This window comes from Neofelis nebulosa, chromosome 7, assembly GCF_028018385.1.
Source record: "Neofelis nebulosa isolate mNeoNeb1 chromosome 7, mNeoNeb1.pri, whole genome shotgun sequence".
NCBI lineage: Eukaryota > Metazoa > Chordata > Mammalia > Carnivora > Felidae > Neofelis > Neofelis nebulosa.
This window is the reverse complement of record NC_080788.1, coordinates 85,452,424-85,480,225: the sequence shown is the minus strand read 5'-3', so window position 1 is coordinate 85,480,225 and position 27,802 is coordinate 85,452,424. Positions and strand designations below refer to the sequence as shown.

The window sequence follows — 27,802 nt, the reverse complement described above, 5'->3', positions numbered from 1 at the left end:
AAGGTCACCTGGTCAAAAAACATTGGTGGTGGGAATGGTGTGCAGTTTTTCTGACATCTGATATATGATGATGTTGCTAGTCTACAGACTTGTGATGGAGAAAAAGAGATTGGCTTCAGGTCAGGGGTGAATATTTAGGAATGATCTATCACCTTGACCTACAAGGTTTAAACCTGGTGCTGGTTGGTGGGAATATAAAGTATAAAATAGCTATGGGCCTGCACAGTGTAGACGTAGCCAATATTTAAATCAGAGGTCTTAACCAGTAAACTATAAGCTACCAACAGACCCTGAGGTTTCACGTGAGTGCTACTATCCTCCCTCTAACTTTACAGCTTGGCCCCCTTCTCACTGCGAAGGGAAGTAGGAGTAACACCAGTGTCCTCTACCCTACTCAGGGAATTTGCTAACAGCATTCCCCCACTCCTCTCCCATCTGATGACCTCAAGCCTTTAGGGATATAAAAAACACTTATTCACCAGAAAGAAATGGAGAACCAAACAAAAGGTATGTTGTCTATCATAAGAACCACTATCATAGCCACCAAACATTCCACAAATCTAAAAATACACTTTGGGTCAAACATTCACTCAACCTTTTGCATATACTTAGCATATGCCAGACACTGTGCTGGATGTCGAAATTTCTAAAAAGAACAGTTCCTGCTATCAAGGAGCTTAAGGTAATTGCAATCGTGTGACTGATGCTACACCAGAGATGAGAGCGGGGTACTCAGAGAGCACACATTAAGAGGCCAAGTGCCCAGACAAAAGATGACCTCTGGGAGAAGACAGGGAATGTGGGGAAGGGGTTTTAGGAATGAGAGAGGATTCCCAAGCTGAGCCCTGAAAGGCAAGAAGAACTTAGCCATACTACAGAAGCAACATGTACAAAAGCAAAAAATTATGGTGATATTACAAGTCTCAAGTGTCTGGTAGACTGTGAACATTTTCTATTTCAAGATCATGTCAATACTTAATTAAAATAAACAAATGCCACTGATGGTTTTCCTTTCACTTCTGAAGCTGCTTTTCTTTGTTAATAGAACAGATGTATGGAAAGCTGGCAAGATCGATAGAAAAGAATATAACACAGTGTTATTAGTCTTAGCCTCTGCTGTTAGAGAGCCTGGGTTTGAGTCTCAATTCTGACATTTACTAACTGTAAATTTATCATGGGCAAGTTTCTTGACTTCTCCAACCCCTTGTTTCTACATCTGTAAAATAGAAATGACACCTTATAAGACTGCTGTGAGGAATAAATGAGATAACATACGTAAAGGGCTTAGAACAGTTCCTGGCACATGTGAAATTCTTAATTTTCTCATTTCTTTTACAAATCATCTCCCAATATGACTTTCCAGTAACACGACCATGTGACATGAGTATCACCTGTAACAAAGTTAAAGTGGAAGATAAAAATTTTAAAGGAGAAGGGTAAGTAAACAGAAAATTACCTCTTCCTCTGCAGGAAGTTTTTTGTGGTTGCCAGATTAAAGGAGATAACAGATACCATTTGTGAAATACCAAGCTCTAGATAACTACATAAGGTGTACATATTTAGTAGTTCAGAATTTAACTAATTCAATAAAAAAACCTTTCGGATATTCTTGCTTGATTTTCAGGTTTCTTTTTTTTTTTGCCTCAACACAGTAACAAAATGATCAATTCTATCAAAAGAATACCCTTACACTAAAATCTAGATGTTATTAGTGGTAAGATCAAGCAAAATTAAATTAGGTTTAAATCTACATTAATATACAATTTCTTTGCTTTTATAGACTAATCTTAAGAAAGTATAAAGAACATTTTACTATCTAAAATTACTTTTAATTTATTCTAAAAGGAGTCCAGGATTAAAAAGCATTAGAAACACTAATTTCGAATATCTGTTACAGCTTCTCATATAACAAGTGAATAGTACTTGATGACTTAGAAAGTTTGGAAGATGGTTGGTTATGCTTTAAGGCAAAATTTCCCCAAGTGTATTTTGAAGAATATGCCCTTCAAAATGCTCTGTGAAAAAAGTTCCATAGTCAAATAATACATCCTCTCTTGGAAAATATCCATATACACTGTGTTCTTCTTCCTTCCATACTTCCTGTTTTGGCTAATTCCTCCTTCTATGCTCTGGACCGTACTGCTTTCCGCCTTCTTTAATACACTAACCATTCACTCTTTTTCTCTTACATAGTCAGCTTCAACCCCAACCTGGATCTTCTCTCACATGTCTACTTACTTTATCCCCCTTCAGATACTGCCCTGTTTCTATCCTTCCTGCTTCACAGCCTCAATTTCCTTTATTCCTTGTGACATAATGAAAAGTATACATATATTGGTCTCTGCCCTGGTTCCTGGCATAGAGTCCCTAAAACCCTTATAATTTCCTAAGTGATAAGAATACTAGGAGCATCTTTTGTTTTAATATTTGGTCTCTGATCCCAGTTCATGATGCAGAGCTCCTAAATTCCTTAGAATTTCCTGGGTGATAGGAGCATCTTTTTTTCTAAGGAGGTGACTCCTGGTGAGTTCCTGGATAGCTTCAGGACAGGGGCTGATCACCACAGAAAGACCAAACCATGATTAGAAGCTTGGAACTTTCAGCCCTAGCCCCTCATCCTCCAGGAAAGGAAGAGGGGCTGGGAACTGAGTTAATGATCATGCCTAAATGATGAAGCCTCCATAAAAATCCTCAAGTATGGGGTTTGGAAAGCTTCTAGGGTGGTCAATACATCTACATGCCAAGAGGGTAGCACACCCCAACTCCACCAGTATGGAAGCTCCTGTACTTAGGACTTTTCCAGACCTTGCCCTATGTATTTCCTCATCTGGCTGTTCATCTGTATTTTTTACCATATCCTTTATTATATAATAAACTGGTAATCATAAGTGTTTCCCTGAGTTCCATGAGCCATTCTAGCAAACGATAAAACTTGAGGAGGGGTCATGGGAACCTCCAATTTATAGCTGATCAGTCAGAAGTACAGGTGACAACCTGGGAACTGCAATTGGTATTTAAGGGGTATGGGGAATCTTGTGGGAGAGCCCTTAACTTATGGAGTCTGCGCTAACTGCAGTTAGTATCAAAAAAATTTAACTCAATTGTAGGACAACCAGCTGGTATCACAGATAATTGCTTGATGTGTGAAAAACCCACACATCTGGTGTCAGAAGTTAAGTAAAGTGTGGGATGTTCTGTGTAAGTGATAAAGGAGAGACACACAGAGTGTGTAGTCCAAGCTACTCCATTTGCTTATCCCTTCTCTCCACCTCCATAGCTCACTCTATGGTCACCAATCATCTCCATATCACTATATTCAATGACACCTCCTGATCCTCATTCCCCCATGATAGTTGTGTAATATTTGCAAATATTAATCTCTGCTCCCTTTTGAAACATTCTCTTCCCTTGGCTGCCATAACATACTTACTCTTCCAGTTTACCTATCATCTCTGTAGGTACTCTTCCATGTCCTTTGCAAGCTTATCCTCTTCTATATACTGGTTTATATATTAGAGTGCCTTAAAGCTTGGTCCTAGAATTACTCCTTTTTCATTCCAGATGGTTTCAATTATCACCTATAGGCATTTGAGTTAAAATTTCTACCTCCTGCCCAGACTCCTCTTTTGCATCGTAGGGCTATATGCCCAATTATCTATTAGGTATCTCCTTTTGGATACCCCAGAGGCATCAAACTCAACATATCTAAAGGCAGACTCATAATTTTCCCTCCAATTGTTTTCCAACCTCTCAGGAAATGGCATCACCTTCTGTCCAGTTAAACAAACCCATTCCTTGGTATCATCTTTGATCACTTTCTCCAATTAACAACCCCCCCCCTCATCCAGTTCATTACCAAATTCTCTGTTTTATTTCCTAAATATTTGAAGATTCGTCCATCTTCTACCTAGTCTCTCCCTCTCTAAATTTATCTTTCTATGCTTCATTCTGGGTGAGTTTCTCAGTACCAACTTCCAATTCATAAATTCTTTCATTGTGGCCAGTCTAGAGTTTATTATGTCTACTGAATTATTTCAATGACTATTTTTCATTCAAGAGTTCTGATTCTTTTAAACATCTGTTTCTGTTTCATTTGCTTCATATTTTCTTGCTTGCCTTAAATAGAATATATTCATTTGAATCTGAGCAAATATATTAAACATACTTTAAAATATTTGAACCTTTACAGAATTAATTTGATCTATAAATTTATGTGTTTTTTATTTATTTTATTTTAGGGGAGAGAGAGAGAGAGAGAGAGAGAGAGAGAGAGAGAGAGAGAGAGAAGAGCACATAAGCAGAGGAGACAAGCAGAGGAAGAGAGAGAATCCCAAGCAGGTTCCATGTTCAGCATGGAGCCTATTGTTGGGCTCAATCCCAAGACCCTGGGATCATGACCTGAGCTGAAATCACGAGTCAGATGCTCAACCAACTGATCCACCCAGGTGCCCCTGTAAATTTATGTTTTAATTGTTTTGTTGGTTTTCTTTCTTAGCATTAAATTTCTTCACACTTTGAGTTTTGGTTTGTAGACTTATTTTCATTTTAAGTTTAGAGTTTTTGGTTCTTTTCTCTCTTTCACATTCTTAGCTGCCATTATGCTGATCCTATCCCTGCCTAAAAGTTTTGGGATTACTCATCTCCCTAGTTCCTGAGTCCTTTGTTGATGGGAATATCACAGATCCTGTCACTGGTGAGTTCCTAGAGTATTCTTCCGTCTTCATTCCTGGGGCTTGCAACTAGTTGACAGGCCATTAACTTCAAATGGTAGTTAAAAGGTCCCCCCCAACCCCCTACCCCAGTACCCCAGCTTCCTCTGCCATTTTGAGAAGCTTTGCTCCTGCTCTAGCTTTAAACAATAAAGCAGCATTCACATGGCACACTTTTAGTCTTTCCTACCCCAAAGGAGTTAAATCCCTGCCTCCATGCCTATTCTAGGACTCAGAGCTAAGCAGGCCTGTGGTTACAGTTCTACTGAAGGTTTTATTTATGCTTTGTTTTGTTTTTGAGCTTGGCAGTATCTTTTTAGTTTGTAGTTTCTATAGTTCATCTATCATTGATATATAGATGTATAGAAGTGATACATCAAAGTGTGAATTTATGGAACCACCTTAACTGGAAATCACTGATTCACTTTCCACACTACAGCCAGAATTATACTTTTAAAATGAAAACTGCATTATGTCAATTCCCTGCTTTCTATCACTCTTAGGATAAAGAACCAACTCCTTGAAGTCTATAGTGTCTGGACCTTTTCCAATCCTACCATCCTGACCTTTCAGTCTCTCACACTTGTCATCTTCCTGTTAACCAGCCCCCACCAAGGGCCTTTGCACATGCTATTCTCTACCTAAAATACTTCCTTTTTTGTTATCTTTCTCTACTTAGTTAACTCCTATTCATCCCTCTGACCTCAACCCATTTGCCATTTCTTCAAGGAAACCTTTCCTGATCTCCTTGTCCAGGTCAAGTTTTGTTTTTGTTTTCTTAAATGTCTTCATAGCACCATGTACCTTCTGTTTGTTTGTTTTGTATCATTTATCACAACTGCAATTTTACACATATTTCTAGGATTATTATAACGTCAGGCTATAAACTCCACAGGGGTGATGATCATGCCTGTTTTGATTTACCACTGTACCTAGCTGCTGAATGACTGAAAGAAAATTCCAACCCTTCAATATTATATTTAAGGTGCTCCAAACCAGGGCCACAACCAACATTTTCAACCTTATCTCCCACTACTACCAAACAAGTAAGCTATGTTCCAACTACTAGTGGTCTACTCACTACTCTTCAAGTGTGCCTTTATTTTCTGCCTTTAAACACTCATGACTCAAACCATTGCCTCTGCTTACACCACCCTTGCCCACTGACTCTGCCTGATGAAGTTCATCTGAAACGCCACCTTGTTCATGAAGTCTTTACCTAATCTCCTGATCTACATCTCACTAATGATGTTAATACTCCTGCTCCTCCCTCATTTGAATATGTGTCTTATCACTTCTAGGTTGTGAGTTTTCTGAGGGCAAACAACATAAGGCCATTTCCAGAACCACACAATAGTAACTTAGTATTTACTGAACTGAATTCTGAGCACAGAGAGTTAAACTTATTTTTGTTGATTTGCAGAAGATTTTATTAGAAAGTGAAAACAAAACCTCTTTGGCTTTGAGTTATATAACACAAATGTCTGATTGTTTTACTGTATACTGAAATAAAAATAAGAACACACGGAGAGGACAAAAAGACACATTTTATGGCACAAAGAAATATAAACAAAACTCTATCAATGTTTTATTTAAAATATCCTAATTTCGAAATGGGACAGCCATTTTTTAGGGGCTCTTGTGGGGGTGTGGAGGTAAACAGATTACTGGCTGCAGTGACATTCTTATTTTGAGGTCGTGCCATATCCCAGGGAAAATGTGGAGGGGTTCCCTTGAGTTGGCAGGTCCAAGTTGGTGGGTGAAGAAGAGAGGAAAAAGAACAGGTAAGTAACCTTAGGGTGTAAGGGTCAGTGTGCATAGAATAGAGAACCCAGTGGATATAAAAAAAGAAAGAAAGAAATCAAGTCTCAGGATAGCATGGAAAAGCAGCAGAACAAAGAACCAGTGGGAAAGATTCCCACCTATTCCTTCCGCAGCAACACACCAAAACTGTATGTCTTTTTGTAAGTGGTCTTCTCTACATACAATATATTTGTAACTTCATTAAAGAAAAGTTTTACACTTCTGAAACGACTGTCAGAGAATACCAAAAATCTCCATGTTAAAGCAGGCACTGCGATTACATAAAACAATTGGGCAGATATGCCAATTTCACTAATACAGGTAAACAATATTAATGCAAAATAACTACAAGTCTTGAGTACATCAGGTGTGGGGGGAAAAGTCCTTAAGTTCCAAAGCATTTCAAACCACAGAAAAGGTAAGTTTTTTTCTTTGCATCTCCACTGACTCTAAAAATAAGCCTTTACTATTTTCCAGATTATAAAAGAAATGTAAGTTCATTATTTAAAAAAATTCCAAAACTACACAAATACAGAAAGCCAACATTCTATATAACCCTTCCCTTTTAGAGGTAACTAGTATTTATCAGATGGGTAACGACCACTTTTTGATTACTTGAGACACAGTAATAGTTGAGCTGCTCTGAACAAGTTTATGCTAATTATTTCAATTTATCCTTTGAGCTGTTACCTTTCCTACTCCACTGCTAAGGAAACAAGGAAAAAGAAAATTCAAAATACACGCCGATCCTCCAAAACAGGCAACACACAAATAAGATTAACCCCTGGGGGAAAAAAATCAAAGGTGACTGGGCAAAACTGTTACACTAAGTGGCAGAAACAAGTATTATTTGATATTGAAAAATGGAATAAAGTAGAAAAAACACTAACCTTTCTTGTTTATTGTTCTCAATAATCAAAAATGGAGACAGCATCTTTCCCTTCAATGGAGACTGATGCAGCCTACTTAATTATCTGTGTTTTCTAGCTTTCAAAAAAGAATGTTGTACAACTGAGGTACACTGTGGTGCCAGAAAGTAAGGAAATGCTCACAACATTGACAATGATGGGGGTATGTCAAAGAGACACAGGAGCCAACAAAAAGTTTGCAATTGCCAAAGCTAGAATATATTGAACAACAAAATAAATATTAGATTATAACCCAAAGTATAAAATATCCATGAGTCCATACTACTATAAATAAGCATTAAATAAATAAGTAAATGGGGGACAATACACACATTTCCCATGTAGAAGAATTTAAAATAATTTATGTAAATCCTCTGCCTCCAAGAAGGAAGAACATAACTCCCTCCTCTCCACATGTGGCTGCATACTGACTTCCTTCTGAAGATTACAACATGAAAAGAGGGGGAAAAAGAAAAACTTCAATATCATATTGGAGAAGTCTGACAAACACTTCCTCAGCCAGGTGATCACAGGTAACAACAGGAGGGATAAGTCATGTTGATACTATGTACTTTTAATATCATGTAATGGGACTGGTAATTTACCTCCATGGTCTTCCTCCCCAAAACCCATAACCCCACACTAATCATGATAAAAACATCATACAAACCCCAACCGAGGGACATTCTATGTAATACTTGCCCAGCACCCCTCAAAACTGTCAAGGTCATCAAAATAAAGTCTGAGAAACTGTCGCAGGGAAGAGGAGTCTAACAAGATGTAATGATTAAATGTAAGGTGGTATTTCTGGATGAGACCCTATGACAGATGTTATGATATCTTAATGTCATTTTTTTCTCTCTGATGACATGTCAGAATGACAACCAGGTAGTGGACATTGAAATGGAATTAATAAAACAAAATATTGGAAGTAATTAAGAATTTGGTATACTTAGAATATTTTCATAACCATAGAACTATGCGGCTTTGCAATTTTCACTTTCAAGTTCTTATTTTGGTAAAAGACTGATATTGATAAAACACTTTATGTGTATTTTGCAGGGTTATTTTGGTCCATTTTAAGAGGAAGTGCTATTTCCATTTATCTTCTAAGTTTAAACCCAGTAAAATTGCCTGTTATCTCCTTCCTAAACCAATGAGAAAATTTTCAAGAGGTTTTCCTGCCATTCATATCATAATATGTGCAGATATTTTTGTGGAGAGGGATATCTATAATAATCAGAAAGCTTCAATTCAGATTAATTTTGTAACTTTATGTACACAAGTACTTTCTAGGCATTTATGATTTACACAAGACTGAGTGAGAAAGCACTACACTGATTAAATTAAATGATGTTGAGTTTGCAAGCTTCTTTTTTCACATAAAATAAATGGTATTTGCTATAATTACTTAACAAAAACCAAAGGCACTTCAGATACTCCAACCCACCTGAGTATCTCTTTAAGTCTTAAGAGTGCTTGCTACATAGGCAGTGTATTAGAGATATATGTTTCCTAGCCAGATTTTTTAAAAAGTGCAATCAAATTATATATTTTAAAAACAAGGTCTAGGGGCGCCTGGGTGGCTCAGTCGGCTGAGCATCCGACTTCGGCTCAGGTCATGATCTCACAGTTCGTGAGTTCGAGCCCCGCGTGAGGCTCTGTGCTGACAGCTCGGAGCCTGGAGCCTGTTTTGGATTCTGTGTCTCCCTCTCTCTCTGCCCCTCCCCTGCTCATGCTCTGTCTCTCTTTCTGTCAAAAATAAATAAAAATTTTAAAAAAATAAATAAAAAATAAAATAAAAACAAGGTGTAGTACCACTGTGGATTACTGTGGATCCAAAGTGAAAAACCAGCTTACCCATTTTCCAAAGAGGTCAAGAAGCATGAGTTCTGCTACCAGGCCTTCTCACCAACTTGAGACAGCATTAATGATAATGAGTTATTGAGGCCTGTTCTCTCAAGCTCGTATATTATTCTTCTGACTCCTTTACTGCTGATACTTACACAGTCCATTCGCCTGGTCCTAACAAGGGTGTTGTAAAGAGCACCCGCAGTGCCCACATGCCCTGTACTAAAAAGGCCTGCAAGTGAAATCTCTTTGGTTCAAATATTAGAAATAATGGTACTTTCCCCAAACAATTTGTTTCCATTTGGTCTTATGAATTACATGAATCCCCCAAATCAATGAACCTTACAGTGGAAATAACTTCCTTAGAAGGTGTACCAGAATTGTGTGTCTTCAAACTGCTCTACTTTCTGATTATCTCTTCACTCTCCCAAAACCCATCCCAGTCCCTGTGAGAATCTCTTTAAGGAAAGAGAGTGTTTATAAATGGCAGTGTGGAGTGCTTATGAATGATGTACAGGCAGATAAAAGGACAAACCCTACTCTTCTGCAATCATGTTTTCATCTTCAAGTCTGTTGACAGAATTTACAGCCAAATTACTAGAGTACTGCATGGTATAAATTTTGTGGAACCAAACTCAAGCCTCTTATTTTTCTTAAGCTTATATTCCCTTTGTGCTCTTATTTTAAGTTCATTTTATTTTAACTTATTTTAAGTTTATTTTCTGCATTACACACACTATTTTTTTTTTTTAATTTTTAATGCTTTATTTATTTTTGAGAGAGAGAGAGCATGAGAAGGGGAGGGACGGGGGTGGGGTAGGGGAGGAAAGAAGATCTGAAGCAGGCTCTGTGCTGAGAGCAGCCAGCCCGATGTGGGGCTCGAACTCACAAACTGCAAGATCATGACCTGGGCTGAAGTCAAACGCTCAACCGACTGAGCTACCCAGGCGCCCCTGCAGTGTACACATTATTATAATCATCTTTTATCTCATAGAACAAAGTGGGACACAGATAATCTACAAATAAAGAATAGCTATGGTGGAGGGGGAGATGAATACCTGAAGAACTATATACACTTCCTAATACTATCTAGGAAAAAAAAACACGTCTAAATGAAATATTGCAATAAAATCTAAGATCTGAATTGATCTCAATCAATTGTTCCTCATTGTACTTGACTGGGAGAAAAATCAGCCTTTCAGTAGTTAAAAGTCTGAAATAGAAGCTATTTTAAAAGGAGAATTATTTTAAAATAAATATTTTAATATAAAATTAATGACTAATAAAGTATTACCACTGTAATAATAGGTAAGAATAATTGATATAACTTCAAAAACATGTTTAAGTAAACTTACTACTCATTCTGGAGTTGCTGTTTACCTTAGAGATTTAACAAATATATATTTTTAAATTTTGATTAAAGTGGGTATTATATTTTCATAGGGAGCTCTGCCTACCACATTCCTGAGAAGTGTTTTAAAACATTGTCATAGAAGCAAGGTACACACAATAATGATTCACAAAGATAATCTCACCACACCCCAAACAGTTATCACACAAACATTATCAGTGGCACATCAAGAGAAGAATCAACTTGCCATTGAGATTTTGTCAGAGAGACAACAGATATGGAAGCCTGGCAACGCTGTATTCCTAACAATGCTGTTCTAAGACACACAATCATTTGAATGACTAATGCAATGGGGGAACTTTTGTTTCAAACACTATGCAAAATAATACCTTTTTGGAGATGTCTGGAAAGAAAGAGACATGAGGCTAACATCATTATAGAAATTTTGCCTGGCTTCATTCATCTTTTTACTTATTCCCTTGATTACTTCACCAAAACCCCACTTATGTGACAGTTGATCATTCACCCCACTAGCAGTTGGTACATGTAAGAATAATTCTGAGTGGTGTAGACTATTCTAGCAGTCACATAACAAAACAGAATTCTTATGTGTGTCAGGCAGGTAGAGTGGGTGGAATTGCACGTGGATGAAAGGAAGTACCTAGTCAGTGTGGCATTATTTGATTGCAGATAATGTGACCTCCTTGAGTTATCATGTCATGAAAGATGAATAGTAAGAAAAGGAACATATTTTGTGTTTTTCAGTAAATTCTAGATTGGCATTCACTAATGCCTATTTATTTCCCCAAGTCACTTAGATCATCTTTGACTAGCTAGATACATCGCTTCTCGGCCTTTTGGCTAAGATCAAGTGTTGACTAGCTAGATACAATTATTCTAAAAATAAAGAATCAAGATTAGACCTACTTTTTCTCCCCCATGTAGTAAGTTTATAGATTAGAGAACTCTTATCAGCCCTTCCAAAATCCCAATAAAACAGAACTTAAATGCTGCTACAGGTTAGCTGCCTTAAGATTCACAGTCCAAGTTTATAGTTACCACTGATTTTCTTTTAATCTTGGGCTTATAAATACATACTAACAATGACTTATTTGGGTGATTATTTCAGATGCCCTAGAGAGAAACAAGCAATTCCACTGGTTTGATACTCCCTATAATTAATTAATTGAGTCTTAGGCTTTCCCCAGTTAGCACATTCTCTTTGGGCTACTTAACATATTTTTTTAAAGTCATATTCTAGGTACCTGAAAATCATCATAATGCTAATATAACAACTTGATAATGTAACTGTTGGTTATGGAAACATGACAAACTTCTACTTTGAAAGTGGAAGAAGTATATTATTCTTAGGACCAAGTTTCAGTACCTTAAAATGAGTTTCATATATTCAGTTAAAAAAGCAGAATCCCGATCTAAAAATTATTAAGACTTCTAATAATTTTGAGTGTTTACCTTTTATAAACTGCTTGTTTTTGTAAAGCAGTATGAACACACTTCTGAGAAACTGTCTTTATATTATAGTGGTTCTCAAAATGTGGTCCCCAAACCAGCAGCATCAGCATTACCTTCTCAACCCCACCCCCAGACCTTCAGAATCAGGAACTCTGGGGGTAGGGCCTGCATCCTGTTTTAACAAGCCCTCAAGGTGATTCTGAGGCACACTAAAGTCTGAGAGTCAATATTCTGAAATATAGCCGAATCACTAGAGGTTAAGTTTGTAATACTACATATTTATTTTAAAGTTTCTTTTCTTTAAAAATATGTTAATTTTTTCTAAAGAAATACAGTAAGTACTTGTAGAAATATATAATTTGGATAAAGTGAACAGTGAAGTCCTTTGCCAGATTAGAGTTTAACCTAGAAAAAACTGGATTCATAATTGTTCTTACAACTCCTAGCCTTAAAAACACTGAAAGAACCAGTCTTTAAATTCCACTGGAAAGAAACTATTGTTAACCAGTTGACTGAAATTAAGAACATGTTTAGAAACAATCTCCAATCGCTTATTTCCAATCATTAGTAACCAACAAAACTTATGAAAGTAAATTGGGAAAAATGACAAGTTTTCAATTCGACATTTCAATACAGAAAAAAGTTACTCAAACACCTTCTCAGAGGAAACATGGGGGTTAGTACATGTTTTCTGGAGGCAACAATAGCAGCATGACATCCTAGTTTTGAGACCCAAGGAACAAGACCTTCTACCTCTAAAGCCAGTCCTTAAGAGCTAGTCTTTAAGTAGGAAGAAAAACTATATGGAGAAAAGTATTTAAAAGGTAAGAAGGTATTATTAATAAAAATACTTCAATACTTAATCTAACATTTGCCACTGCAAACACAGTAAGATAATTTAAGAGTTTCTGTGCTACTTTAATATTATTAAAACATAATTTCAAGCACAGTTGGTGTTAAACTCTACAGTATTTCTACAGTTTGAGAAAAAAAAAAAAAAAAAAAAAAAAAAATGCCCAAGATCACACACACACCACACAAAACACTGAGCATAGTTTATTGTATCTTAGGTTTTTTATGGTATTGAAACATTTACAAGAGACTATATAAATCAACCAAAAGAAATAAAATAACTTGGGTGGCAGAAAAAAAAAGAGAGAACTCATTGCTAAGTAAATGCTACTGCCAAATAACCTTTACTGGCTAATACCCATGCTTCAATTTTTCTCTCACTATAGTAAAACCAACTAAGAGGTGGCAATCAAAACAAATTCTGCAGTGTTTCCACCAAACTACTTTCTATTCAATGCCTCAAGCATGCTGTAAGGATGAAAGCATTCAGTGCTGATGTCTGGCCATAATTCTTTTAAATTACATTATATATTTTCATTCTGTAGAAGCTATTTTAACCAATTCTCAGTTATCGACAAAAATTGGTAGCAGAGTTTTGAACAGCTAGCAAAATTAACTAAAATGATGTACTTTTTCCCCTATACACTACACCCTCTACTAAAGGAGCTTATTATGAACAAACGAAAATCCAAATTGCAAGCTGCAAAAGGAGCAACGAACAAGGACACTGGGACTGAATTATGGGTAGGAGCGTGAGCCTGTGTGTGTGTGTGTGTGTGTGTGTGTGTGTGTGTGTGTGTGTTGGCAGGGGAGACAAGAGAGAAAACTCAAAATAAGAACCCTTCCAATTTATATCCTTTTATTTTCTAGGTAAAAGGTTAGTACAGTGTCCCTGTCCCCTCAAGATGATCTCACATTGCCAATTATTAATGATGAATTGGTGGCTCAAAAGAAAAACTCATCCTAAAAATGAAAGTTGTGAAAGTGTGTGTAAAATATGAGTCATGGAGACTTTAGAATTCCTATCTGTTCATTCTAGAAAAAAAAAATCAACCATCAGTTCTTTCTATATAAAACCATGGGAAAGGAAACTGATATTGGAAAAAAGAACCTAGGTGAAGACAGTTTGCATGGTCATGCTGAAACTCATTTCTAGCTCCTGGGCTAGACTTGACCATTGTAACAAGCAAGACATCACCAACCTCAGTGTGGTAGTCATTAGAGCTATTCAAAAACATTAATACTCCTTCTCCTTCTGGGCACATGTGGTAGGACATTTCCCCCCAGTCCCCATCTTACTGAACTCAGGTGTAGCTGCATAGCTTGCATTAGCTGCTAATAAATTATGAGCAGAAGTGATAGGTATCAGATCTGAGTAGAAGCTTTATGAGTCAGCATGTGCTCTACACCTTCCCTTTTCCCTCTGTCACAGTGACTGGCAATATTTCAGAAAATTATGCGGAATCCTGGAATAAGGATGACAATGAGACAGATGATCCACACTGAACATGCAGCATGAACAAGAAATAATTTGTTTTAAGCCATTGAAATTTGGGTTTATTTTTTTTATTTTAATTATTTATTTTGAGACAGAGACAGAGACAGAGAGATAGAAAATCTCACAAACCACGAGATCATGACCTGAGCCAAAGTCAGGAGTTGGACGCTTAACCAACTCAGCCACCCGGGCGCCCCAGAAATTTTGGGTTTATGACTGCAGCATTATGTAACCTATCCTGATGAATACTCATACAGTCTTTTATTTTCTCTGTACCATTAATATATTTCTTATTTAATTATTTTACAGAAAAGTTAGCCATTTATTTAGACACTCAGGTTTAGATTCTAACCATCAGTTCAAAACAATGAAGATCCCCAAACTGAAAAAACTAAGAGCAGATTGTCAGTTATATTTAAATTAGGAAACTAAACGCATCATAAAAAACTACCATACTTTGGTACCTACAAAGTTAAGACCATGGACAACTAAATGCACTCACAAGGTGGTGGTGTTTTGTTTTGTTTTGTTTTGTTTTGTTTTCTGCTTAAATTTATTGGACTATGTGCCAGGCACTGCAATAAGTGCTTTTCAAGGATTAGTTCATTTGATCTTTACAGAAGGCATGAAGAGCTTTAACAGCCTAGATCACAAAGCTAGCAAGTGAATGAAGTTGCAGAGTGAAACTCAAGAAGTCTTTCAGAGTTAACCCCAAACCCAGTTATTTCTAACAGTTTATATAATTTCCTGTAACTCTATATCCATTTGTTCATTCTTTCATTCATTTACTAAGTATCTAGTGAGCAATTTACTATGTGTAAGGCCCTTTTCTCAGTGCTGAAACTATAACTGTAAACAAGATGTACAAGATCTTCAGTATTGGGGCATTTTCATTCTGATGGAGGTTAATAAAGTAAACAGAGACATGTATAGGAAATTGTAGATACTAAGTGCTATGAAGGAATTAAATAACTATTGCTGTATAATTAACTACCCCGAAACTTGGGTTAAAATAACCACTTATTTTCTCACAGTATTATGGGTTGGCAACTTGGGTTGGGCTCAGTTGGACAGTTATTCTGCTCTACATGGCATTGGTTAGGCCAATCCATGTGTTCACAATCAGTTGGCAGGTTGTCCAGAGGCTGTCTGGTCCCAGGTGACCTTACTCATATGACTGGAGCCTTAGTTGGGATGGCTGTGCCCCTGATCTTCTTGCCCTCTTTTTCCCTCTCCCTCTTTCTCTATGTGGCATCTCATTCTTAAGGAGACTGATGTAGGCTTGTTCACAAGGTGGTAATTCCTCAAGAGTGACAGCATAGCCACATGACCTCTTGCGCCCTTGCCCAGAAGTCCCACAATGTCACTTGTGCCACATTCTACTGGCCAAAGCAAGTCATAGAGCAAGCCCAGATTCAAGATGTGGGGAAACAGACTCCATCTCCATATGAGAGGAACTGCAAAGAATCTGTGGCCATTTTTAATCCATAACCAAAGTAAATAAGGTTGATGTAACTGAAAATGCAGGCAGAAGGTAGGAAAGCAGACTGGGGTTACTTCAGAAGAATTAGGGAAGGCCTCTGAGGTGCTGATAATGACTCCGCCATTTTAAGAAAAGAACATTAAAGGCTGAAGGAATAGCAAGTACAAAGACCTTGAGGCAGGAACAAGTTCAGTGTGTTTGAGGAACAGGAAAAATGCTAGTGTGCCCATTATTCATTGAAAGAAAAAAAAAACAGTACTATAATCCATGATAAGGAACTTGGATTTCATTCTAAGTGTAACTGAAAGACATTAGGGCAAGGGTGAAAAAGCAAGGAGACCACTTAGGAGTTTAGATGAGAGATGATATGAATGGAGATGGAAAGAGATAAGATTATGGGATATATTTGGGGGTTATGACCAATAAAACTTGTCATCGGGGCACCTGGGTGGCTCAGTCAGTTAAGCATCCAACTTCATCTCAGTTTGCCTTGTGGTTCATGAGTTCAAACCCTGTGCTGGGCTCTGTGCTGAAAGCTCAGAGCCTGGGGCCTGCTTCGGATTCTGTGTCTCCCTCTCTCTCTCTCTCTACCCCTCCCCTGCTTGTCTCTGTCTCTCAAAAATAAACATTAAAAAAAATTGTTTTTAAGCAAACAAAAACAACAAAAAAATTTGTCAGTCAACTGCATTTGGAGCTAGTGAAAAAGAGCAATTGAGGCTAGAATCTTTGGTTTTTGACTTGAACAACTGGGAAGACGGTGGTGCCAATTACTTATTCACTTAAGCTCTAAAAAATACAAGTTAATTTCTACCTCTGGCTATGCAAAGCTTTTCCTCTGAAGACTTGTGGATTTATTTTATTTTATAATATTTTATTTATTTTTGAAGGAGAGAGAGAGAGACAGAGTGTGAGCAGGGGAGGGGCAAAGAGAGAAGGAGACACAGAATCCGAAGCAGGCTCCAGGCTCTGAGCTGTCAGCACAAAGCCCTACACAGGGCTCAAACCCAGGAACCGTGAGATCATGACCTAAGTTGAAGTTGGAAGCTTAACCAACTGAGCCACCCAGGTGCCCCTTTCCTTAGAAGTATTTGTAAGAGTCAAAATAGCATGCTGTTGGATGGCTGTTCATAAAGAGATTCATGAACCTAAAACTACTCTAAAAGGATAAGTTTATTAAATTAAAAGACAATAAATGTAATTGAAGAAAATCCAAAATACTGTATCTTGCAGAAGGTAATGCTAAAGAAATACCAGTTCAAGTGAGTCAAGGGTTCAATGGTGCAAGAGTTCATACCTGATACTTTAGTCAAAGTTTAAAATTTAATCAAATTTAGTTTCTCCCAAATTACAACACATTCTGGAGAACTGAATGTTATGAAAACTGTTTTGCAATACTTATTAAAAAAATTTTTAGCCCATGTATTTTGGGTAAACGTTATTCTCTACTCTGACATTTGAAGTAAATTTTTAATAAAAGAATCATATACAAATATAAGAATCACTGTTAATGGACAACAAAATGCACAATATACTACAAATGTCTTGCTTAGATAACATACCTATTAGCCCAATTATGTTCCTAGCATTTATTGGCCTACAGACATATCCTCACATCTTAAAACAATATCTGACATGGAATAGGTGCTCAGTAAACAGTAACTGAATCTACATTGTAATTCCTGGCTAAGATGTTCTAACTGTCCTCAAAAAGGAGACTATATAATTAACCACTGGTCACCCAGAACCCTTCCCACTTTTCAAAATAAAAATACAAATTGGATCTTTTCTTCTTCTGAAAGTTTGAAACTAAATATATATATTTTTAAGCAGGATACACTTTACATTTGAAAAATATCTACAAGATTAGTAACAAGTCTTATTTTCCCCAGATTTACTGAAGATTAAACAAATGAATCAGAAACAGTCAAAGGTAGTCCTATCTGAATCTATCTTCTAAATTATTGCTTATCATCTACCCATAACTATATCTCTAAATATTCAGAAACCATAAATGCAGGAACTAAAACTATAGAACTCTTAGAAGAAAACATAGGCATAAATTTTCATGATCTAGGATTAGGCAATGATATTTTAATTTTTTATGTATTATTATTATTTTTAATTTATATTTGGCAATGATTTTTTTTAGATATGACACCAACAATGACAGGCAACAAAAGAAAAACAATAGATAAACTGGACTTCATTAAAATTAAAAAATTTGTCCTTCAAAAGACAATCTAATTGGGAGAATATATTTGCAAATCATTTACCTGATAAAGATCTAATATTCAGAATATATGAAAAATACAACTCAACAATAAAAACACAAGTAACTATTAAAAAATAGAGTATTTTTTAAATGTTTATTTATTTACTTTTGAAAGAGAAAGAGAGAATGAGAGAGAGAAAACGCAAGCAGGGGAAGGACAGAAAGAGAGGGCGACAGAGAATCCCAAGCAGGCTCTCTGTTGCCAGTGCAGAGCCTGAGGCAGGGCTTGAACTCACGAACCATGAGATCATGACCTGAGCCAAAATCAAGAGTCAGACACTCAACCAACGGAGCCACCCAGGTGCCACCCAAATAGAGGATTTTAATAGATATTTCTCCAAAGAAGACATGCAAATGGCCAACAAACATAAAAAGATGCTTAACATCCTATGTCATTAGAAATGCAAATCAAAACCCACAAAAAATTCCACTTCATATACACTAGAATGGTTATAATAAAAGAGACTGATAGTAACAGATGTTGGTGAGGATGCAGAAAAACTGGAACCCTTATATACTGTTATGGAGATGTAAAATGGTGCAGCTGCTTTGGAAGTTTGGCAGTTCCTCAAAAGTTTAAACAGAGAATCACCATACGACCTGGCAATTCTACTCCCAATTATAGATCCAAGAGAACAGAAAACATGTCCACACAGTGCAGCAAAAGTGGTTCTAAGGAAGAAGTATATAGCAATACAGGCCTACCTCAAGAAGCAAAAAAAAAAATCTCAACTAAACAACTTAGCCATATACCTGAAGGAGCTAGAAAAAGAATAAGCAAAGCCCAAACCCAGCAAAAGGAAGTAAATAATAAAGATAAGAGCAGAAATAAATGATATACAAACTAAAAAAACAACAGAACAGATCAATGAAACCAGGAGCTGGTTCTTTGAGGAGATCAACAAAACTGATAAACCTCCAGCCAGACTCATCTAAAAAAAATAAAAAGAGGAAGAGAGAGAAGATCCAAATAAACAAAATCACTAATGAAAGATGAAATAACAACCAACACCATAGAAATATAAACAATTGTAACAATATTACGAAAACCTACATGCCAACAAATTGGACTACTTAGGAAAAATGAATAAATTCCTAGAAACATATAAATAAATAAAGCAGGAAGAAAGTGAAAATTTGAACAGACGAATTATCAGCAATGAAATTGAAGCAGTAATCAAAAAACTCCCAAAAAAACAAAAGTCTAGAACCAGACAACTTTACAGGCAAAATCTACTAAACACTTAAAAAAGAGTTAATGCCTATTCTTCTCAAACTATTCCAAAAAATAGGAGAGGAAGGAAAACTTCTAAATTCATTCTATGAGGCCAACATTACCCTCATACCAACACCAGACAAAAAACATTAAAAGAGAGAGAGAGAACTACAGACCACTATCTCTCATGAACACAGATCCAAAAATCCTCAACAAAATATTAGCAAACTAAATCCAACAATACATTAAAAAAATCATATACCATGATCAAGTAGGATTTATTCTGGGGATGTAAGGGTGGTTCAATATTCACAAAACAATCAGTATAATACATCACATCAATAAAAGAAAGGATAATAAACATAAGGTCATTTCAATAGACGCAGAAAAAGAATTCAATAAAGTGTAACATCTATTTATGATTAAAAAAAAAAAAAACTCTGCGAAGTAGGTCTACAGAGAACATACCACAACATACTAAAGACCCTATATGAAAAACCCACAGCAAACATCATACTCAAAGGGGAAAAAGAGAGCTTTTCCCCTAAGGTCAGGAACAAGACAAGAATGTCTACTCTCACCATTTATATTCAACATAGTACTGGAAGTCCTAGCCAGAGCAATTTGACAACATAAAGAAATATAAGGCACCCAAATTGGTAAGGGAGAAGTAAAACTCTCATTATCTGCAGATAACATGATATTATATATAGAAAACCCTAAAGACTCCATCAAAAAACTACTAAAACTGATAAATTCAGTAAAGATTCAGGATACAAAATCAATGTAGAGAAAGCTGTTGCATTTCTATACACTAATAAGGAAGCAGCAGAAAGTGAAATGAAGAAAACAGTCCCATTTACAATTGCACCAAAAACAATAAAAAATATCTAGGAATAAACTTAACCAAACAGATTAAAGACCCGTACTCTGAAAGCTATAAAATGCTGATGAAAGAAATTCAAGAGGACACAAAGAAATGGAATAACATTCTATGCTTATGGGTTGAGGAACAAATATTGTTAAAATCTCTGTATTACTCAAAGCAATATACAGATTTAATGCAATCCTTATCAAAATACCAACAGCATTTTTCATAACTAGAATAATCAATCCTAAAATTTGTATGGAACCACAAAAGACCCCAAATAGCCAAAGCAAACTAGAAAAAGAAAAAAAGTGAAGGTATCATAATCCTATACTTCAAAACTTACTACAAAGTTGTAGTGGTCAAAACAGTATGGTACTGGCACAAAAACAGGCACGTAGATCAATGGAATAGAACATAAAACTCAGAAATAAACCCACAAATATATGGTCAATTAATCTCCGATAAAAGAAGAATGAGTATACAGTGGGAAAAAGACAGTCTCTTAAACAAATGGTGCTGGGAAAAGACAGCTACATGCAAAAGAATGAAACTGGACAATTTCTTACACCATACACAGAAATAAACTAAAAATGGACTAAAGGCCTAAATGTGAGACCTGAAACCATACAAATCCTTGAAGAGAGCACATGCAGTAATTGCTCTGACATTGGCCCTAGCAACATTTTTCTAGATAGGTCTCTTGAGGCAAGGGAAATAAAAGCAAAAATAAACCACTGGAACTACATCAAAATAAAAAAATTCTGCATAGTGAAGGAAAACAGTCAACAAAATTAAAGGGGAACCTACTGAATGGGAAAAGATATTTGCAAACAACATATCCTATAAAGGGTTAGTATTCAAAATAAATAAAGAACTGATATAACTCAACACCCCCAAAAAACAAACAATCCAATTAAAAAATGAGCAGAAGACATGAACAAACATTTCTCCAAAGAAGACATCCAGGGGAGCCTGGGTGGCTCAGTCAGTTAAGCATTGGACTCTTGATTTCAGCTAAGTCATGATCTCATGGTTGTTGAGATTGAGCTGCACTTTGGGCTCCACACTGAGAGTGGAGTCTGCTTGGGATTTTCTCTTTCCCTCTCTCTCTGCCTCTCCACCACTTGTGCACTCTCTCTCTCTCAAAATAAATAAACATTCAAAAAAAAAAAAAAAAAAGACATCTAGATGGCCAGCAGACACATGACAGGATGATCAACATCAGTCATCATCAGGGAAATGCAAATCAACTTACACAAGGTATTTCCTCACACCTGTGAGAATGGTTAAAATAAAAAACACAAGAAACAGCAAGTGTTGACGAGAATGTGGAGAAAAAGGAAGACTCTCACACTGTTGACGGGAACGCAAACTGGTGCAGTCATTGTGGAAAACAGTATGGAAGTTCCTCAAAAAATTAAAGTAAAAACTACCCTATAATCCAGTAATTACACTACTGGGTACTTACCCAAAAAATACAAAAAAACACTAATTCAAAAGGATACACACACCCCTATGTTTACCGCGGCATTATTTACAATAGTCAAACAACGGAAGCAGCACAAGTGTCCATCGACAGATGAATGGATAAAAAAGAAATGGTATATATATATAATGAAATATCATTTAGCCAAAAAAAGAATGAAATTTGGCCCTTTTCAATAGCATGGACAGAGCTAGAGAGTATAATGTGAAAATGAAATAAGTCAGAAAAAGACAAACACCAGGGCACCTGGGTGGCTCAGTGAATTAAGTGTCGGACTTTGGCTCAGGTCATGATCGTGCAGTCTGTGCGTTTGAGCCCCACATTGGTCTCTCCACTGTCAAGCATGGAGTCTGTTTCAGATCCTCTGTATCTCTCTCTTTTCCCCTCCCCTGCTCATGCTCTCTCTCTCTTTCTCTTTCAAAAGTAAACATTAAAAAAATCTTACATTAAAAAAAAGAAAAAAGAGATAAAGACAAATACCATGATTTCACTCATTTGTGGAGTTTAAGAAACAAAACAAAACAAATGAGCAGAGGGAAAAAGAGAAAGACAAACCAAGATACAGACTCTTAACTACAGGGAACAAATTGATGGATTTACCAGAGGGGAAGAGGGAGTGGGTGGGTGAAATAGGTAATGGGAATTAAGGAGTGCACTTATCATGAGGAAAAAAAATTTTTTTAATTAAAAAAAATTTTTTTAAAGGGTAGTTCACTAAATATTCAGTTTGCTAGCTGGATTCAGCTATTTTATTTTCTCCAAAATGACTTGCTTGTCTAGATTTGGCCCCTGAATCAAGATTAAACTTTCTAAAGGGTCATTACCTTAAAAGGTCATTTAATCTTATTTTATTTTATTTTATTTTTAATCTTTTTTTTTTTTTTTATTTGACTTCTTGCACTTGGTGTAATGGACTTTAAGTCATTAATACTCTACTCAGTGTTTGAGAATATGGTATTGTCTTATATATGTGAACACTTCATATCATTGTTACATGGGGAATGTTTGGTCCTTAGTTTTTAGAGCATTTCTGTCTATTTACCACATCAGAACACCTTTTTTACTTTTTCTTTTATCTGGCCACAATGGCCTGAAAGTTTTGTTTTGTTTTTTTTTAATTTTTTTTAATTATTTTTTTATTTTTTAATATATGAAATTTACTGTCAAATTGGTTTCCATACAACACCCAGTGCTCATCCAGGTCATTTAATCTTATACCCATGCCTTGGGGGTGCCATTCAGGAAGGTAATTCTTCAATGTCATTAAGAGTTCTCTGGAGATCATGACCTGAGCCAAAATCAAGAGTCAGAGGCTTAACAGACTGAGCCACCCAGGTACCCCTTTTTATGTGCTCTTTTAAGGTGCTTCCATCTCAAATATTTTATTTTTTTAACTGTTTATTTAAGTTTATTTATTTGAGAGTTTTGAGAAAGTATGTACATGAGCGAGCGAGGGGCAGACAGAAAGGGAGAGAGAGAATCCCAAGCAGTCTCTCTGTGCTGTCAGTGCAGAGCCCGAAGCAGGGCTTGATCTCAAGAACTGCGAAATCATGACCTGAGCCAAAATCAAGAGTTAGATGCTTAACCAACTGAGCCACCAAGGCACCCTTCAAATATTTTTAAATGGGTAGTTCTACACCTTTTAGAATTTTGTTTTTATTGAGAGCTTTCAACAACTGTGAATTAAAATGCAGATATATAGTCATTACACAGTTGAAGCTCAATTAGGTAAGAAAATGGAAAAACACTGCAAGGAAATAAAACACTGACAGTGATTATTGTTGAATGATAGGGTTATATATAATTTTATTTACTGTAATTTCTAAATTTTCTACATGCATTACTTTTATAATCAGAGGAAACTAAAATTTCTTAAAATCATCACATTAGGGGCGCATGGGTGGCTCAGTAGGTTAAGCATCTAACTTAGGCTCAGGTCATGATCTTGTGGTTCTTGAGTTCCAGCCCCGCACTGGGGTATCTGCTGTCAGCACAGAGCCCGCTTTGGATCCTCTGTCTCCCTCTCTCTGCCCTTCCCCCACTTGCTCTCGCTCTCTCTCTCTCAAAAATAAACGTAAAAAAAATTTTAAAAACATCATTGCATTTAAAATTTTTCTTAAGTTTTTGGTAGTACTGCCTTCAATTCTCAATTATTATTTGAATACCTGACCTAGATTCAGTCTAATATTAAGGCAGAGTTTTGTATTTTAATTCTATTTACATAGATGATATGATGGAAAAAAACTGCCAAATAAGGGTCTACTGAAAGCAAGAATTATGGTTCCAGATAGGAAATCAATCTGAATAGTAATCACAATAATAGTTACACCTATTAGATACTTACAATGTGCCAAATGCTTACATATATTAACTCATTTATTCTTTATAACATCTTTGTGAGATAGGTACTATTATTATCTCCATTTTACACACTGGGAAACTAAGGCACAGAGAGGTTAGGTAATTTGTTCAAACCATGAAAGCTACTGAAAGTGGAAGAACCAGGACTAGAATTCAAAAAGTCTGACTCCGGAATCCTTATTCTTAACTTCTAAGCTAAAATTCTATTTACAAGATTAACAGAAAAACTGGGAAGCTAGTTCAGACAACCTAAAGTGTTAAAGAATAAAACTAAGCCACAAGAGGGTCTGACAATAGATATAAAAAAAAGGGGGGGGGGGAGAGGCCTATGAGAAATATGATATATCTGTATTTTTTTTAATATAAATCTCTAGATTCGAGATTTGAGAAAAAACTTGAGAAGGAAATTTTTTCCTTTTTCCTTATTCAGGTGCATCTCTAAGCTGAGAGCCTCTGAGCTGCAGTTTCCCAAATATAATACCAATGTACTGCTACAAGATAAGGGTGCTTTTACGAGCTGAGTAATAACAGTTACCTGTCCACATAAAGTGTTGTTAACATTAAATTATTTTAAGAGTGAAAGCTAAAAGTGGTGGCAGCTGCCTATGATTTCACAGGTTAATCTTTGTTCTTTGCCTCTTGGTTTGCCAAAATCTGCTAAGATCTTTCCAAATGTAAAAAATTTTCTCCTATAGGGGCACCTGGGTGGCTCGGTCGGTTAAGCGTCCAACTTCGGCTCAGGTCATGATCTCGTGGTCCATGAGTTCGAGCCCCGCGTCAGGCTCTGTGCTGACAGCTCAGAGCCTGGAGCCTGTTTCAGATTCTGTGTCTCCCTCTCTCTCTGCCTCTCCCCTGTGCATGCTCTGTCTCTCTCTGTCTCAAAAATAAATAAACGTTAAATAAATAAATAAATAAATAAATAAATAAATAATCTCCTATAATACTTGGGGATATATCCACTACAGCATTTTCAACGTGTTACTTTTCCCAAAAATGTTCACCCAATTTGGGCTATATATTTCTGGCAAGCCAATTTTTACTGCTTTGTGTGAAGCTGAATGTCAAATAAAAGGTAAACAAATACAAAACTTTACACAGATTAGCTGAGAACTTCTGATTTTGAGCTCCACCATGTACTAGTGATAGTAATTTTATGCTTCATTTTCTGGCTTTGCCCTTTTCAATATTGCTGCCTCAAATAACCCTTCAAGTACCTAAAGGACAAAAATATTTTCAACTTGCTTTTGTGTTTTTTAAAAATAAAGGATTGAAAAGTACATACGTGACCATAAAAATGTAGGCATAAAGGATAGACATATAAAGAAATTTCTGTAAATCAACCTCGTCCTTGGTACTTGTAAGCTTTTCTGAGTATCAATGGCCAAACGGGACTAGTCGCATCTCTGAGAAAAAGCTTTTAAATTGGCAGTAATTTTTAAGAAATAACACAGATTAACTACAGATGAATGGCCATAGATTGCCAGCAGTAAGAACCACAAGCTTGAAATCCAGGACCTGTCTACAATTTAATTCTGATGTTATGACTGCTTTCTACAGATTTACTATACAAAATTGGCTTCACTTTTCTAGTATTCTAATCTATAAAAATGAGGATTAAAATAATTGCTATAGAGTATAAAAATTGCTATAAATTATATGTAAAATTTCATATAACTGCTATTAAAAATCATGATATTCCTATTAGAAACTACAGGACACTTATAAACTTAGAGAACAAATGATTACCTTACAAAAAAAAGAGCGGGGTTAGATTCATTTATGAACATACTATGTTTGGAAAAAACAAGTATGGGTATATTAACATCTCTTAGTTTATGTTGAAAAATTTCAAATAGAGGAATGTGACTCACAGGGAAATGACAGAGTAACCCCAAAGAAAGAGTAGAGATGTAGAAGAAGGTTAAAGGTTATATAAGTAAAAAGGCTGAGGGCACCTGGGTGGTGCAGTTGGTTAAGTGTCTGACTTCGGCTCAGGTCATGATCTTGCAGTTCATGAGTTCGAGTCCCACCTTGGACTCTGTGCTGGCAACTTGGGAGCCTGGAGCCTGCTGTGTCTTCCTCTCTCTCTGCCCCTCCCCGACTTGTGCTCTCTCCCTTTCTCTCTCTCTCTCAAAAATAAACATTTAAAAAATTAAAAAAAAAAAAAGAAAGAAAGAAAAAGGGCTGAAATGGCCCTCTACTACATGGCTTTTTAATGACTCTTGGCCAGCCTATAAGAGTCACTTTCTTGCCAGAGATGAAAACAGTGAATCTTAGATAAGTGGTTGGTTACTGTGACACCTTTAGGAGCTTATTTTTAGAGGAAGGAAAAATGGGGAGTTAACACATCCAAGGAAGATCACAAATAAGTACAGTAAATATTTCTAGAGATTTGGAATAACAAAATAAAACTTGTACTTACAACTTGAGATTCACGAGCTTTAGGAAATGTTTTGGCAACATTGAGCCCATCAATGACGATATCAAAAGGAGGACAGCATTTTACAAAGTTCTGAAATCTCTCAAGTTCCTAAAAAAGAAAAGCCAGATAAAACAATAAAACTTAGCAAGGGCTTTATCATAAACACACTGTTATGACTTTTATTATTGTTCTGGTAAGTAAATATATTCATCCCTTAAAAATACACACAAAAAGGGGCACCTGGGTAGCTCAGTTAATCACCCGACTTCAGGGTCTGGTCATGATCTCACAGTTTGTGGGTTCAAGCCCCGCATCGGCCTCTGTGCTGACAGCTCAGAGCCTGGAGGCTGGTTCAGATTCTGTCTCTCTCTCTGACCGCTCCCCTGCTCTCTCTCTCTCTCAAAAATAAAAAAATAAACATTAAAAAATTTTTTTCAAATGCACACAAAGATACTTTCAAAATGAAATCCAAAAAGACCAGACTAATAAATGCAACCACATGTAATCAACTGATATACCTTATAATCTCATAGCACTGTACACTTCCTAGAATACTTTCACATGCTATTTCATTCGATCTGCACCTAGCTATTGCCTACTAAACTGAGTTACATGGTAGTCATGATGAGAATGAAATGTCAAAATCTCTATATCTTGTTCTGTATGCCAAGGAGAAGTAAACCTCAGATATGTCAGTCTACTAGTGCAACTGTGTTGAAAGAACAAGGCTCTACAATAGCTCTTCGGTCATCAAGAGGTTTTTATTTACTTCTGGCTATTTTGAAGAGTTGGGTTATTCAACAAATATTTGTGGGGCATCTACTGTGTGCCCAGCAGTTACCAGACAGATAAAACTCTAACTTAGTGGAACCTGCATTTTAGTGGAAGGAGACATAAAATAAACACATAAGTTAATAAATTATATTAAATGTCAAATGTGATGAGTGCTATGGAAGGAAGAAAAGGAGGAGAAGGAGCTCCATTTCTGGTAATGATGGAATAGTCTGTCCTGGACTATATATAATATAAATTTTATATAAAATATAATAATATAAATTTTACATAAAAACCAACTATTTGAAGATACTAGACAATGACTGAAAGCAGGCAGAAATTAGAGGAAACGCAAAATGTGAATGACAGTGTGGTGTTTTATTATTCTTCTTCTTTTAAATGTTTTTTTGAGAGAGAGGGAGAGAGAGTATGCACAAGTGAGGGAGAGGCAGAGGGAGAGGGAAGGAGAGAA

At 36.2% G+C, this 27,802-nt stretch overlaps 1 protein-coding gene across 2 annotated transcripts in view; it reads right to left on the bottom strand.

The window, feature by feature from the left end:
• PRORP (protein only RNase P catalytic subunit) overlaps positions 1-27,802 on the bottom strand; it is a 133,294-nt gene that overhangs the window by 54,279 nt on the left and 51,213 nt on the right. For both annotated transcript variants that reach the window (XM_058738803.1, XM_058738802.1), the window contains one exon: positions 26,557-26,664. In XM_058738803.1, the coding sequence (XP_058594786.1) occupies positions 26,557-26,664 (108 nt within the window). The remainder of the gene's footprint in view (positions 1-26,556; positions 26,665-27,802) is intronic.